Source organism: Anser cygnoides, chromosome 31, assembly GCF_040182565.1.
Source record: "Anser cygnoides isolate HZ-2024a breed goose chromosome 31, Taihu_goose_T2T_genome, whole genome shotgun sequence".
Lineage (NCBI taxonomy): Eukaryota > Metazoa > Chordata > Aves > Anseriformes > Anatidae > Anser > Anser cygnoides.
Window position 1 is genome coordinate 3,177,757 of NC_089903.1, and position 16,548 is coordinate 3,194,304.

The 16,548-nt window shown below is 70.0% G+C and overlaps 1 protein-coding gene across 1 annotated transcript; it reads right to left on the bottom strand.

The window, feature by feature from the left end:
- Positions 1–687: 687 nt before the first annotated feature.
- ZBTB4 (zinc finger and BTB domain containing 4) lies at positions 688–14,343 on the bottom strand. Its single transcript, XM_066985201.1, is given in 8 exon segments — positions 688–3,408; positions 3,410–3,552; positions 3,555–4,659; positions 4,661–5,023; positions 5,026–5,271; positions 9,393–9,457; positions 10,639–10,739; positions 14,208–14,343. Coding segments are annotated over 5 exon segments (2,958 nt in total). The 5' UTR covers positions 5,257–5,271; positions 9,393–9,457; positions 10,639–10,739; positions 14,208–14,343; the 3' UTR covers positions 688–2,292.
- Positions 14,344–16,548: the final 2,205 nt, after the last annotated feature.

Consider the following 16,548-nt stretch of genomic DNA (forward strand, 5'->3'; position numbering starts at 1 on the left):
ATGTCCCTCAATGTCCCCATGCCCCCAGTGTCCCCATGACCCCCATGTCCCCTTGTCACCCCATGTCCCCCCATGTCCCCCCCCGTGCCCCCCGACGTCCCCGCGGCTCAGCTCTAGGTGTTTATTGGCGTCTAACACTCACTGATGCAGATAAATAGTGGACATTTGTCACCGCCGCCACCGACCGCCGCCGCGGGGACCCCGCCACGGGGCCCCCCCCCGGGACCCCCCCCCTTGGGGACCCCCCCTCGGGGACCCCCCGGGGACCCCCTGCTGGGGAGGGGGGGGAAGGGGGCGCGGGACACCCCACTGGGGACACCCGGGGGGGGGGCACCCATGGGTGGCGGCCCCCCCGGGCCCCCCCCCCTTGTCCCCACGCCCCCCCTCTCCTCCCCCCCCTTATTTTTGCCTCTTTTTTTTAATATTTTTTTTTTAACATTTTTTTTCCCGCTCTTCCCCTTTTTTTGCTTTGTTTCGCTTTTTTTTTTTTTTCCTTTTTTTTTTTTTTTCGGGCGGGTCCCCCCTAAAGTGCGGTCGGGTGGGGACGGGGACGGGGGGGGGGGGGGCGGGGGGGGGGGGGCACGGGGGGGGGGAGGGGCGGGGGGGGGGCAGTCAGTAGCAAATGCGGCCACGAAAGTGCAAACGGGGGGGGGGGGGGGGGGCCGCGGCCGGGGGTGCACGGGGGGGGGGCGGGCTCGCACGAGGAGGTGCCTTGCACGAGGGTGGGCCTTGCACGAGGAGGCGCCGTGCATGAGGATGAGCCTTGCACGAGGACGTTCCTTGCACGAGGATGAGCCTTGCACGAGGACATTCCTTGCACGAGGATGCACCTTGCACAAGGACACACACGTTGCATAAGGAATCCCCTTGCACAAGAGTGCACCTTGCACGAGGATGCACCTCGCACGAGGACACACCTTGCACAAGGACACACCTCGCACGAGGATTCACCTTGCACAACGATGGACCTTGCACGAGGACACACCTCGCACGAGGACACACCTCACACAAGGACACACCTTGCACGAGGCCCACCTCCGCCCACTGCGCCTTGCACAAGCGCCACCCTCGTGCACGGCCGCCCCTTGCGTGAGGCCGGGGGCGGTGTGAGAGGAGCCGGGCGCGGGCGTGCGCTGCACGAGCGGGGCCTTGCACGAGGGCGCATTGCATAAAGTGGGGCCGGGCGCGGGGCGTGGCGTGGCAGGAGGGCGGTGCTTGCACGGGCCTTGCACGAGGACACCTCGCACGGGGGCGGGAGGGGGGCGGGGGCACAGCCGTGCCTTGCACGAGGAAGCACTTTGCACGGCCACGCGTTGCACAAGGCCTGGCCGGGCCTTGCACAAGGACACGCCACCTGGCCATGCCTTGCACGAGGATGTGCCTTGCACGTGCATTGCACGAGGGCGCTGCACGAGGGCGCCCCTTGCACGCGTCACATGAAGACACGGGTGTGCGTTGCACAAGGCCGCCCCTTGCACGCCCGCGTGTCGCACGAGGCCGCCCCCCCCCCCGGCCCCTGGAATGTGGCTGCGATGCCGTTAAGGTGCAAAGGGTTTTGGGGGGGCCGGGGGGGCCCTGAATTATTGGGGGGGGGGCCCCGATCGGGGGGGGGGGCCGTGGGGGGGAGGGTGCAAAATCCTGCGGGGGGGGGGGGTGTCTACAAACGAGTGGGGTCCCTAAAATTCGGGGGGGGGGGGGGCCATATTGGAGGAGCCCCTTGTTGGGGGGGAAGACTGGGGGGGGGGGCATTACATTGGGGGGGGTCCCCAGAATGGGGGCTGATGGACTGGGGGGGTCCCCAGTGCCCCCCCCATTCCCAAACTGGTCCCTGTGGCACCCCCAGCTCCTGCCCCCCCCCCCCCCCCATATCGGGGTCCACCCTGGGGGGGGGTTGGGGGGGGCTTGTCCTGTGTCCTTGCGGGGGGGGGTCCCCACTATCCCCGGGGGGGGGGCTCCCATTGTCAGCCCCACATTGTCCCTATGGGCCCCCCATCTCCTATGCCCCTCCCCCCAATTTCCTAGGGGGCTGGAACCCCCCTCTTTGGGTGCCCCCCCCCAAAAAAATGCCCCCCCAAATGTCCTGTGCCCCCCCCCCCTCCGTGCGGGGCAGGACCCGCCCATCTTTAGCTCCAACCCCCCCATCCTTAGGGCCCCCCGTCTTCCTTGGGCCCCCCCACCATCTACAGGACCCCCCCCCCTACAGAGACCCCCCCCAGTCTCTCTGGGGGGTTCCCCCCCCCCCCATGGTGCCAGCTCCCCCCCACTTCCACCCCCTGACCCCCCCCCACCCCCTCAGGTCCCCCCCCCTTTACGGGGCCGCTCCCCAGCCCCCTCCCCACCAGGGAAACCAAAAGCCGGGGCGGGGGGGGGGGGGGCGCCCCCCCGGCCCCCCCCCCCAAGCCCGGCGCCCCCCCCGCCCCCCAAAAAGGCCTCGGCCTCGGGGAGCACCACGCTGAGCGCCAGGGGCAGGGGGAAGGGGTAGGGGTAGGTGGCCACCAGCCGGGGGGGGGCCCGTAGGGCAGGGAGAAGGCGGCAGGGGGCCGGGGGGGGGGCGGCGGTGGTGGTGGTGGCGGCCCCCCCCCGCTTGCCCCCCCCCAGCAGGGCCAGGGGGTGCTCCTGCGGCGGGACCTCCGGCTCCTGCCCCCCGCTGGGGCCCGGCGGCGGCGGCGTGGGGGGCTCGGGGGGGGGCGGCGGTGGGGGGCGCGGGGGGCTCGGGGGGGGCCGGGGTGGGGGGCGGCGGGGCCGGGGGGGGCGCGAGGCTCGGCCTCCTCCTTGATGGCGGCGGTGGCGGCGGTGGTGTAGGCGATGACGGTGGGCGGCGGCGGGGGCGACGGCGGTGCCGGGGGGGCCTGGTGGCGCTTGGCGTGCCGGCTCAGCGCCGCCGCCGTCTTGCACACCTTGGCGCAGTGCCCGCAGGCGAAGCGCAGCGAGGGCCGGCGGCCCACCCGGGGGGGCGCCGGTACCCGCCGCCGCCGCTGCCGGTACCGCCGCCGGCACCGCCGCCACCACCGGCACCGCCGGGCCCTCGTGGCTCCGCTCGTGCTTGCGCAGCTTCCGCAGGGCCGAGAAGGGCTTCCCGCACACCCCGCAGGCGTGCTTCCACTCCCCGCTGCCCGCCCGCGCCCGCGCCCCCGCCGCGGCCCCCGCCTCGGCCTCCTCGGCCTCGCCGCGCGGCGCCCAGCGCAGGGCCCGCAGCTTGCGGCGCCACCGCGCCTTCTTGGCCTTGGGCACGGCGCCGCCCGCCCCGCCGGCCTTGCGCTTGGGCTTGTAGGTGTAGTAGGGCCGCCAGAGCCGGTCCTCGGCGTCGCTCGCCTCGTCCTCGCCGCTGTCCCGCGGGCGGGCGGCGGGGCCGGGCCGGGGCCGCGCGGCGGGGGCCGGCGGCGGTTGGGTGACGGCGGCGGCGGCGGGGGGGCTGCAGCCGCAGGTCGGTCTCGGAGATGCGGCGCTTGACGATGGCCTCCTCGCCGATGCGCACGGTGATCTGGCAGAGCGGCGCCGCGCGGCCCTCGCTCGCCGTGCCCACGTAGGCCGGCTTGGCCACGTACGTCATGGTGCGGCCGCCGCTGGTACCGCTGCTGCCGCTGCCGCCGCTGCCGCCGCGTGCGGCGGGGGTCGGCGCTGGGTGCTGCTGCCTCCCCGGCGGCCCGCTGGGCCTCGATGTAATCCCGCAGCACCTGCTTCTTCATCGGCTTGGCCGGCGGCGTCGGCGGCGTCGGCATCGGGGGCCGGCGGGGCGGCCACCGCGCTGCCGTTGTAGGCGATGACGGAGGCGGCGGTGGCGGCGGGGCCGCTGTGCACGATGACGGACGCCGAGGGCCGCCCATAGGCGATGACCGACGCCGGCTCCGGCCGCGGCACGGGGAAGTCGGCGGCGGCGGGCGGCGGCGGCGGGGGCTCGGCGGGCGCCGGGGCGGGCAGGAGGAGGCCGTCGGGCACCAGCCCCTGGCTGTAGGTCTTGTAGGGCCGCTTGTGCGAGCGCATGGGCAGCAGGCGGTAGAGCTTGAGGGCGTTGAGCTTGGGCTTGTAGCCGCCGTTGGGCGTCTTCTCGGAGGAGATGAGGCCGGGGCTGATGCCGTGGAAGGCCTTCTGGTGCGTCTTGAGGTTGTAGTAGGTGACGAAGGTCTCCCAGCAGAAGATGCACTGGTAGCGGCGCTCGCCGGTGTGCCACACCTCGTGCTTGGTGCGGTACTCGGCCAGCGCGAAGACCTTGTCGCAGTAGCGGCACGGGTACTTGCGGCGCCACGAGTGGACGTTGGCGTGCCGCTTGAGGCTGGACAGCGTCATGTAGGAGCGCTGGCACACGGCGCACAGGTACACCACGTGCCCGTCCACCACCTTCACCACGTGCTCCTGCTCCGGCGACAGCTCCAGCGCCCGGTGCCGCAGCAGCAGCGCCTTCTTGCCGGGCGGCCGCGGCGCCACCGGTGGCGGCGGCGGCGGCGGCGGCGTGGCGGCGGCGGCGGCGGCGGCGCCATCGGTGCCGTCCTTGCAGAGCACCTCGTGGGTCTGCAGGCGCTTGATGTGGATGAAGCTCTTGCCGCAGTGGCGGCAGGCGAGGCCGCGGCGGCCGCGGTGCAGCTTGCTGTGCAGCCCCAGCGCCGCCGCCGTGCCGAAGGCCCGGCCGCACAGCCCGCAGCACAGCGCCGGCGACTGCGGCGGCGCCGGCGGCGGCGGCGGAGGAGGAGGAGGAGGAGGCGGAGGCGCCGCCACCACCGCCGTGGGTTCGAGCGAGGCCGCTTCGGCCGCCGCCGCCTCTCCCGGCCTCCCGGGGCACGTGAGATCCACCGGCGCCACCGGCGCCACCCGCGCCTCCGTGGCCTCGCCGGAGGCCGGGGGGCTCCAGGAGCCGTTCATGTCGCGGGGAGGGGGGCGGTGCGGGCGGCGGGGGGCCCCCGGCCTCCAGGCCCTGCAGGCAGGGGATGCCGAGGCGGCGCCCCACGGCGCCCAGCTCGCGGGCGGCGGCGGGCGAGGGCACGGCGAGGCGGGCGTTGTAGATGAAGTTGAGGACGTCGGCCAGGACCCCCCCGCCTGCACCCCCGGCAGCTCCAGCACCTGGGCGGGCGCCCGGGGGGCCTCGGCCAGCGCCTGCCTGAAGAAGGGGCTGGAGGCGGCCAGGACGTTCTGGTGGGCGCGGAACTTGGCGTCGCCGGCGATGATGGTCACGTCACAGAACTGCCCCCGCAGCCGCTGCTCGTTCAGCTCCAGCAGCAGCGCCCGGCTGTGCCCCGCGTCCGACACCTCCACGACCGGAGCCATCCCCGCGGCGCGCACCTGGGGGGGGGGGACACACGTCAGGGACCCCCCTGCTGGGGGGGGTCAGGTGTTGGGGAACACCTAAAAGGGGCTCAGAGGTTGGGGTCCCCCCTAAAAGGGCTCAGAGGTTGGGGAACCCCTAAAAGGGGCTCAGATGTTGGGGTCCCCCTTAAAAGGGAGCTCAGATGTTGGGGAACTCCTAAAAGGGGCTCAGAGGTTGGGGTCCCCCCTAAAAGGGGGCTCAGAGGTTGGGGAACCCCTAAAAGGGGCTCAGATGTTGGGGTTCCTTCTATTGGGGGCTCAGAGGTGGGGGTCCCCCCTAAAAGGGAGCTCAGATGTTGGGGAACCTCTCCACAGTTTAGGGGCCCATTAGCCCCCAAATGGGGGTCCCCAGCCCCACAGATCGGGGTTCCCCAGCCCCACAGTTTGGGGGATGCTCAGCCCCACAGATTGGGGTCCCCAGCGCCAGAATTTAGGCCCCCCCCCCCCCCCAGCCCCACAGACCTGGGTCCCTCAGCCCTACGGGTCGGGGTCCCTAGCCCCACACATCGGGCTCTCCCAGCCCCACATCCTGGGGTCCCCCAGCCCCCACACCTTGGGGTCCCCCAGCCCCACGGATCAGCCCCCCCCTTACCCCCGCTCACCCCCCGCCCCCCATCCCCGCCCCCCCCATGCCGTGGGTCAGGGTCTCCCCACGCCACGAGGTTGGGGGTCCCCGTGCCGTGGGGCAGGATCCCATCCTCCCCCCCCCCCGATGTGGGGCTGGCAGGCCCGGCCCCATAGCGCGTCCCGGCCCCACGGCGCGTCCCGGCCCCCCCGCTCCCCCCTCCCCTGCGGCACCAAGGAGCCATTTTGCGTCCGGGCCTTCCCCGGCCGGCGGCTAAAATGGCTGCGGAGCCGCCGCGCCTGCGACCCACGGCGCGCCCCACGGCGTCACCCCCGGCCCGACCCACGGCGCTGGGGCTGCCCCACGGCGCGCCCCACGGCGTCACCCACGGCCCGAGCGACGCTGCGACCCACAGCCTCGCTCGCGGCACCGGGGCTGCCCCACGGCCTGCCACATAGCCTGCCCCATGGCCTGCCCCATAGCCTGTCCCACGGCCTGCCCCACAGCTCGATCCACGGCGCGCCCCCCACGACGCAGCCGTCCCTGGGGCTGCCCCACGGTGCCCCCCACAGCACCTCCGTCCCCAGGGCTGCCCCCCAACGTGCCCCCCCCCCAGCCCCGCGTGCCCCCCCGCCTCCTGCCCCACACCCCGCAGAGCCTCCCGGGCCCCCCAGCTCTGCCCCCCCACTCCCGGCACGACCCCCGTCCTGCCCCCCAACCCGCCCCGCACCCCCCGGGGCCCCCGTCCCGCCCCCACCCCCCTGAGCCCCCCCCCTTCCTGCCCCACATCCACCCAGGACCCCCCCCACAGCCCCCCCAACCTGACCCCTACAGGCCCTGACCGCCCCCACCCCCCCGTGCCCCCCATCCGGCCCCCAACCTGCCCCACACCCCCCCCCCCCGGCTGCCCCCCCCTATCATCCCCTGCTCTGCCCCACGGCACAGCTGGGACCTGCTGGGCCCTGGGATCCCCCCGAGATCCCCCAAGATCCCCTGGGTTCCCCCCCAGGGTCGATGGGATCCCCAGCATCCCCCCCCAGCCCCGTGATCCCCACCCCCCCCCCCAAGTCCCGGACCCCAAAGCCACAGGGGTCCCTCCCCCCAGATCCCTGGATCCCAGTGGATCCCAAAGCACCAGCTGGGATCCGGCCCCGCTGCCCCTCCAGGATCCTGGCTGTGCTGCGGCCAGGGGCAGCCCCGCAGATCCCCGCAGATCCCCGCAGATCCCCCCAGATCCCTGCAGATCCCGACTCCCCTGAGTAGATCTCCAGCCCGAGGCAATCCCTCACGCATCCCCACAGACCCCAAGCCCCGGGGATCCCAGGAGATCCAGGATCCGCTCCCACCAAGGTCCAGCCCCACAGACCCCAGGAGATCCCAGATCCGCACCGGCAGCGAGCCAGCCCCACAGATCCCAGGGGATCCAGCACCTGCCCCACGCCAAAGCCCAAGCCCCATAGATCCCAGGAGATCCCCTCCCTGCTACGGGAAGGATCCAGCCCCATGGATCCCAGGAGATCCCAGAGGTGGGATCCAGCCCCACAGATCCCAGGGGATCCAGCACCCACCCCAGGCTAATGCCCCAGCCCCACAGAACCCAGGAGATCCCCACTTCGCTGTGGCAAGGATCCAGCCCCACGGATCCCCGTAGATCCCATACCTCAGATCCAGCCCCACAGATCCCAGGGGATCCAGCACCTGCCCCACACCAACGTCCGAGCCCCACAGATCCCGGGAGATCCCCTCTCTGCTGCCCCATGGATCCCAGCAGATCCTGTAGGTGGGATCCAGCCCTGCAGATCCCAGGGGATCCAGCACCCGCCCCACACCAATGCCCCAGCCCCACAGATCCCGGGAGATCCCCTCCCTGCAGCGGGGAGGATCCGGCCCCATGGGTCCCAGCACATCCCAGCGGTGGGATCCAGCCCTGCAGATCCCAGGGGATCCAGCACCCGCCCCACACCAACACCTGAGCCCCACGGATCCTGGGAGATCCCCTCCCGCTGCCCCACAGATCCCAGCAGATCCCAGCGGTGGGATCCAGCCCCGCAGATCCCAGGGGATCCCAGCTCCATCCCAGCTCTGCCCCAGCCCCGTGGATCCTGGGATCCACCCACCCCCAATCCCACCCCCGCCGCGATCTTTCCCTGGCCCAAGGGATCCCCGGGGATCCGGTGGGGGGAGGGGGAAGGGCGGAGGGCGGCCCTACCTGGTGCGGGGTGCGGCCCCCCCCGATCCCGGGAGATCCCGGACGTGCGCAGCGGCTGGATCCCGCCCCCCCCCCCCCCATGCCGACAGAGCCGGAGCCGCCTTGGCCGCTCACCCGCCTGGGCCTGGGGCCAGCGCCCGCCCGGGGCAGGATCCGGCCCCGCGCCCCCACGGCCCCGCGGGATCCGGGTCTGTGCCCCACAGAGCTGTGGGATCCAGTTCTGTGCCCTATAGCACCGCGGGATCCAGTTCCGTGCCCCATAGCGCTGTGGGATCCAGCCCCACGGCTTTATGGGATCTGGTCCCTGTGCCCCATAGTGCTGTGGGATCCAGGTCTGTGCCCCATGGAGCTGTGCGATATGGTCCCCATGCCCTATACTGCTATAGGATCCAGTTCTGTGCCCTATAGCACTATGGGATCCAGTTCCGTGCCCTATAGTAACGTGGGATCCGGTTCTGTGCCCCACAGAGCTGTGGGATCTGGTCCCCATACCCCATAGCGCTGCAGGATCCAGCCCTACAGGGTAGGCGTTACAGGCCTTGGTCCCTGTGCTCCGTAGCACTGTGGGATCTGCTCCCTGTGCCCCATGGCATTATGGGACCTGGTCCCCATACCCCATAGTGTTATGGGATCTGCTCCCTGTGCCCCATGGCGCTGTGGGATCTGGTCCCTATGCCCCATGGCGTTATGGGATCCGCTCCCTGTGCCCCATGGCGCTGTGGGATCTGGTCCCTATGCCCCATGGCGTTATGGGATCCGCTCCCTGTGCCCCATGGCGCTGTGGGATCTGGTCCCTATGCCCCACAGCGTTATGGGATCTGCTCCCCATCCCGCACAGCATTATGGGATCTTCTCCCCATGCCCCATAGCGCTGTGGGATCTGCTCCCTGTGCCCCATAGCGTTATGGGACCCGCTCCCCGTGCCCCATGGCGCTGTGGGGCTCCATCTCCCCGCCCCACATCCCCGCGGGACCCGCCCTCCCCGCCCCACAGCCCCCCAGGACCAGGTCCCTGCACCCCACGGTGCCGTGGGGCAGGATCGGGCCCTGCACACGTTGCCATGGAAACAGGACCATGGCATGTTGCCATGGCAACAGGGAGGTGTAGGTGCGGGTGTCATGGAGACGGGGGGGGCTGTCGCCGTGGTGATGGGGAACAGCTGGAGGGCAGGTTGCCATGGGGACGGGTTGCCATGGAAACGGGGGGCGACGTTGCCATGGGGATGGGGTTGCTATGGAGACGGGTTGCCATGGAGACGAGGGTGATGTTGCCATGGTGACGGGGGTGCGGTTGCCATGGTGATGGCCGGAAGGGGGGCCCTACCTGTGAGCGGAGGCCTCATGGACCGGGCGCTGCTGCTCCGGGGGGGTCACGGCCGGCACGGCGTGCTGCGGGGACACCGGGCGTCAGGGGGGGCGGCATTGGGGACACTGGGGGGGGGACATGGGGGGGCAGGGGGGGGGTGGGGACATGGGGGGGGGATGGGGGGACATGGGGGGGACATGGGGGGGGTGCATGCTGTCACCTGTAGGGGGAGGAGGGATGGGATTTGGAGGCCACCACTCAGGACCTGGTGGCCACCGGTTGTGCTCCAGCAGCCACCGGCCGGGACCCAGCAGCCCCAGTCCCGATTTGGTGGCCACTGGTCCTGATCTGGTGGCCACTGACCGCAAATCTGGCGGCCACCGCGCCGAGCACAACCGGCGGTGGCACGACCGGGGTGACGTCATAACCGGGGGTGACGTCACGACCGGGGGTGACATCACGACTGCAAGTGATGTCACGACCAAGAGTGACGTCACGACCAGGGGTGACGTCACAACTGGGGTGACATCATGACTGGGGGGTGACGTCACAACTGCAGGTGACATCACAACCAGGGTGACGTCACGACTGCAAGTGATGTCACGACCAGGAGTGACGTCACGACCAGGGGTGACGTCACGAGCAGGGGGTGACATCATGACCGGGAGTGATGTCACGACTGGGGGGGGGGGGGGTGACGTCATGCCCACAAGTGACGTCACGCTCAATGGTGACGTCATAACCCGCAGCGACGTCACAGCCCCAGCTGACACCACGGTCACCTGTGACGTCACAACTGTGGCCAACTGGAAGACCCGGGGAAGGGGGCGTGGCCGTGACGCAGTGACGTCACCAAATCAGAATGACGTCACACGGGGGGGAGGGGACATCGGGGGGGGGGACACGGGGGGGGAGGAGACAAGGGGGGGGGTGAGGAGGACCCGGCGCCCCCCGCCCCCCCCCAACCGGAAGCCGGAAGAGCCCCGCACGGAACCCACGGGGGGGGGAGGGGGGAGCAGCGGGGTTGCCATGGCGACCGCCCCCCTCCCCTCTCCCCCCCCCCGCCCCCCCCCACCTCCATCCGCGGCCGGGGGTCCCCGCGCGTCACCGCGGCAACGGCGCCTCCGGGGGGGCGGGGCCCTCCGTCACCATGGCGACGGCCCCGCCGCCAATCGGCGAGCGCGCGGCGGGCCCGGTCCCGCCCCCCCCCCGCCCCGCCCCGCCGCCCAATGAGGGAGCGCGAAGCGGGGCGCGGCGGGCTCACCTGGCTGCTCATTGGCCGGGCTGGGCGTGACGTCACGGGGCCCTTCCGAAGCTCCGCCCCCTCGGGCCGGTGGGGGGGGTCTTAAAGGGGCAGGCGGCGACCTGTGGAGGGGGAGGGGGCGTCACGGGGGGGGCACGCGCGGGCACGAGGACGCGCGGGCACGCGCGCGGGCACGCGCACGGGGACGCGGGCACGCGGAGAGCGGCGCGGGCCCGGCCCCGCCCCCGCCCCGCAGGCCTGGTGACGCAGCAGCGGCCGGGGGCACGCGCGTGTGCAAGGGGCGGGTGTGCGACACGCGGGGGGGCGGGGCGGGGCACGCGCGTGTGTGCGAGTGAGTGTGGGTGTGGGTGGGTGTGCACGGAGCGGGGGCACGCGCAGCACAACGGCCGGGGCACACCCACAGGGTGCACGCGCGCGTGCAACAGCCGCTGGTGCGCGTGCGTCGCACACCCACACCCACAGTGCACATATGCGGTGTGCACACCCACTGTGCACACGCACAGTGCACACACACCCGTAGTGCACACCCGTCGGGCACGCACACCCGCAGTGCACACCCACACAGTGCACACGCACCTACAGTGCACACTCACAGTGTGTGCACACCCGCAGGGCGCACCCGTAGTGCACACCCACCCGTAGGGCACACCCACAGTGCACACCCACAGTGCACGCACACCCATGTTGCACGCACACGCAACACCCCGAGCACACACAGTGTGCACACTCAGCACGCGCACACCCAACACCTGCAGCGCGCACACAGTGCACGCACACCCACGGTGCACACGCACCCGACACCCGAAGCACAGGCACAGTGCACACGCAGCACGTGCACGCACAACACCCACAGCGCACGCACGTTGCGCACGCTCATGAAGCACCCGCAGGACACACGCAGCGTGCACACGCAGCCCGGGCATGTGCAGCACCCCGAGTGTGCACACAGCACGTGCACGTACAGCACCCGGGGCGTGCACGCACAGTGCACACACGCTACACCAGCAGCACACACACACAGCGCGAGTGTGCACACAGTGCGTGTACATACGACACCCCCAGTGCATGCACACGGTGCTCACGCCCCCCCCCGTGCATACGGGCAGTGCACACCCACAGTGCACACGCATGTACACGCGCACACCACCCACAGCAGGCACAGCATGCCCAGACACAGGCACACACAGCGCACGCTCACGTGCAATGCACGCACACACACACACACCACCCGCAGCACACCCACAGCACACGGGGGTTGCACGGGGTGCGTACACACACACACACACCAGCCATTGCACACCCAAACACACGCTGCACACCCACACACGTGCACACGCCATGCACATGCACACGCAGTGCTCACGCACAGGTGCACAACCCCTGCACACACTCGTGCACGCTCACGGCTGCACGCTCACGCCCCTCCGACCAGCGTGCACAACCCCTGACCCCGAGCACCCACGGGTGCCCACGTGGCCACAGCTGGTTGTGGGCGTGCAAGCAAAGTCACGCTCACGCACAAGCGTGTGCACACGGGCTTAGGGCCTCGTGCAGAGTCACACAGGGGCACAACCACACGCAAATGTGTGCGCTGCCACACGCGTGTGCAGCAGATGCATACACGGGCACAATGCACACAAGCACACGTGACACACCCACACGCGGACGCACACCCACACACAGATGCACAACCACGAGACACACTTGCACGTGGGTGTACAAATGTACATGGATGCACAACTGCACCTAGGCATGGATATGCGACAATCGCACGTGGATGCACGCCCACACGGGACACAACCACATGTGGATGCACAACCACGCACAACTGCGTGCACACAGGATCACGCACAGCAGCTCGTTTGCACGCACACCTGCACGTGCAACTGCACGTAGGACCGCACACGACTGCCACACACAGATGCACGACTGCACACAGATGCACGGCACAAGCACCCGTGGGATTGCACGTAGGCGTGTGACAACCACACGTGGATGCACAACCACACCCAGACGTGCAACACAACCACGTGGGTGCACAACCGCACGGAGACGTGCACACTCAGCACAGTTGCACGTGAATGCACAAGCACGTGAGGATGCACAATCGCGTATGGACGTGTGACACACCCACACGCGGATGCACACCTGCACACACAGCCGCACACGGACGCACAACCACGAGGATGCACACCTGCACGCGGGTGCACACCTGCACGCAGACACACGCCAACAGCACACGGACGCGTGCCACAACCACGCACGGATGCACACCAAAGCTGCACACGGGCACACACCCACACAACCGCACCCTCCTCACACACACACACACGAATGCACAACCACACGGACACGCTACAACCGCACACGGACACACAACCGCACACGGACGCACACTTGCACACAGATTCACAACCACACGGACACACAACACAACCGCACGGACGCACACCCTTGCACACTCACACCCACACGGACACACAACACAACCGCACACAGATAGCTACACCCGGCCGCACACCTGCCCACACACCCGCACACGGATACACAACCACGGACACGCGACAACCACACACAGACATGCACACACCCCTTGCGCACAGCCACACAGACGCACAACCGCACGGACACGCGACACAACCGCACCCGGGCACACAACTACACCCGGACGCACACCTGCACACAAACCCGCACACAGACTCACAACACACCCGCACACAGACACACACCCACACCCCCCTGCACACAACCACACGGACGCACAACCGCATGGCCACACACCCGTGCATGGACACGCGACACAACCGCGCACGGACGCACAACCACACGGCCCCCCTTGCACACACACCCCCCCCACGGACACACACACACACAGAGCCCCTTGCACACACAGCCACACGGACGCACAACCGCGCGGACGTACGACACAACCGCACACGGACGCACAACTACACACGGACGCACACCTGCACGCACACCCCCACGGACGCACACCCCCGCACCCCCTTGCACACCCACCCACCTGCACGCACACCCCTTAAACACCTGCACACCTCTTGCACACCCCCACAGCCCCCTTGCACACCCCCACCCACCCCTGCACGCACCCCCCCCAGGGACGCACGCTCACCCCCTGCACACCCACACACCTGCACACCCCCCCTTGCACACCCGCACCCCCCCTTGCACACCCGCACCCCCCTTGCACGCACAACCACAGACGGACGCACACCTGCACGCACCCCCCCCCCACGGGCGCACGCCCACCCCTTGCACGCCCCCCCTTGCACACCCGCACCCCCCCTTGCACGCCCACCCCTTGCACGCCCCCCCCCAACGCCCCCCATCCACCCCCCCCCGCCCCGCCCCCTCCCCCTCCCCCCCCCCACCGGGGGGGTCCCGGGGGTCGCTGGGGGGGTCCCGGGGGGGGTCCCGGGCTCCCCGTGGGGGGGGGGGGGGGGAGGAGGGGGACGGGCGCGGAGGGGGGGGGGGGGCCGGGGCCGCGAGTCCCGGGGTCGGGGGGCGCGGGGGGAGGGGGTCCCGGGGTCGGGGGGCGGCGGCGCCGTTACCGTGGGTGGCGGCGGGGGGGTCCCGGAGGCCGGGGGGGCGCGGGGGGGGCCCGGGGCCGGTCCCCGTGGCGGCGGCGGCGGCGGCGCAAGATGGAGGCGGCGGCGCTGGGCCCGGGCGGGCGCCAGGACCCCCCCGCCCCGCTACGGGGGGGGCACGGGGGGACGGGGCCGGGGGCGGGGGCGGGACGGGAGGGGGGAGCCGAGCCCCGGTAACAGCGGGGGGGGCGGGGGGGGGCAGCTGGGAAAAACTGGGGGGGGACTGGGGGAACTGGGGGGGGGAACTGGGGAGAACTGGGGATAACTGGGGGGGAGAACTGGGAATAACTGGGGGGGGACAGCTGGGGATAACTGGGAATAATTGGGGGGGACAACTGGGGAAACCGGGAGCATAACTGGGGGGGAGAACTGGGAACAACTGGGGAGAACTGGGAATAATTGGGGGGGGACAACTGGGGGGGACAGCTGGGGATAACTGGGGTAACTGGGGGGGCACAACTGGGGATAACTGGGGACAACTGGGGGGGGACAGCTGGGGATAACTGGGAATAATTGGGGGGGTGCAACTGGGGATAATTGGGGTAACGGGATAATTGGGGGGGGTAACTAGGAACAACTGGAGACAACTGGGAATAATTGGGGGGGGACAACTGGGGATAACTGGGGGGGGCAACTGAGGATAACTGGGGACAACTGGGGGGGGCACAACTGGGAACACTGGGATAACTGGGAGCACAACTGGGAAGAACTGGGGGGGCGAGGGACAACTGGAGGCAACTGGGGATAACTGGGGGTGACAACTGGGGGGCGCAATTGAGTTTAACTGGGGACAACCGGGGGGGGGCAGCTGGGAACAACTGGGAAAACTGGGCAGGAGAGACACAGCTGGGGGCACAACTGGGGGGGGGCAACTGGGGCCAACTGGGGATAACTGGGGGCATAACTGGGGGGGCGAGGGACACAACTGGGGGCACAACTGGCCGGGCCAACTGGGGATAACTGGGGATAACTGGGGGCATGACTGGGGGGGACATCTGTGGATAACTGGGGGCAACTGGGGGGGACAGTTGGGAACAACTGGGGATAACTGGGAAGATAACTGGGGGTATAACTGGGGGGGACAAGGGGCACAACTGGGGACAACTGGGGGAGCGAGGGACACAACTGGGGGGGCCAGCAGGGGTGTGAGGGGACGCCACGGGAATGTCACCGTGGGCACAGGGGGCACAAACGGGGACACGAGGGGCCAGAAATGGGGACACGGGGGGGGGACGAGGGGACAGAACTGGGGGGGGGAGAACTGGGGACACCTTGGGGACACCGTGAGGGGCGCGCGGCCCCGCGGGGCCATGGCAGGACGGTGTCCCCGTGCTCGTCCCCGTGTGGTGTCCCCGTGTCCCACCGGGGACAGGGGGGTCGGGGCACGGACAGGCGGCGACAGAAACCCCACTGGGAACGGGGCAGGACGCCCCTAAATCCCCCCCAGCCCCCCCTCATCTCCCCCTAAATACCCCTGCTCTTCCCCTAAACACCCATTTCTCCCCAAATTCCTCCCATTTCTCCCAAAATCCTCCCCATTTCTCCCCAAATACCCCCTCTCTTCCTCTAAATCCCCCATTTCTCCTCAAATCCCCCCTGCTTCCCCTACCCCCCTCAGCCCTTCTGCCCTCCCCAACCCCGCTTCCTGCCCCAAAACCTTCCTGCTCCCCCTACCCCCTCCAACTGTCCCCCAAACCCTCCTGACACAAACCCCTCCTCCTGACCCCAAATCCCACCTCCTGACCCTAAAACCCTCCTCCTGGCCCTAAAACCCGCTCTCCCTGCCCCCAGCCCCTCCTGCTCTCCTCATAACCCTGCAATTACTCCTTGTTCCCCTAAACTGCCCCACTGCTCCCCTAAATCCCCCTCCTGACCCTAAATCCCCCTCCTGACCCTAAACACTCCTGTTCCCCTCGTAACCCTACAACTGCCCCCATTTTCCCCTAAACTGTACCCCTGTTCCCGTAACCCCCCCTCCTGCCCCTAAAATCACCCCTCCTGACCCTAAATTCCCCCTCTCCCTGCCCCTAAAACCCCCTTCCTGCTCCTAAACCCCCCCGACCCTAAATCCCTCTTCCTGCCCCCAAACCCCTCCTCCTGCCCCTAAATTCCCCTTTCTGACCCCAAATCCCCCCTCCCCCTCAAACACCCCCTACCCCCCCGAACACAACCCCCCCGGACTCCCCCCGCCGCCCCGTGTCCCCACCCCCCCGGGGCCGCTCCGGCCTAGGCCCGAAGCCGGGGCCTTTCCTGGCGGCGGCACCGGGCGGGGCGGGCCGGGGCCGGGCGGCGGCGCCACGCGAGG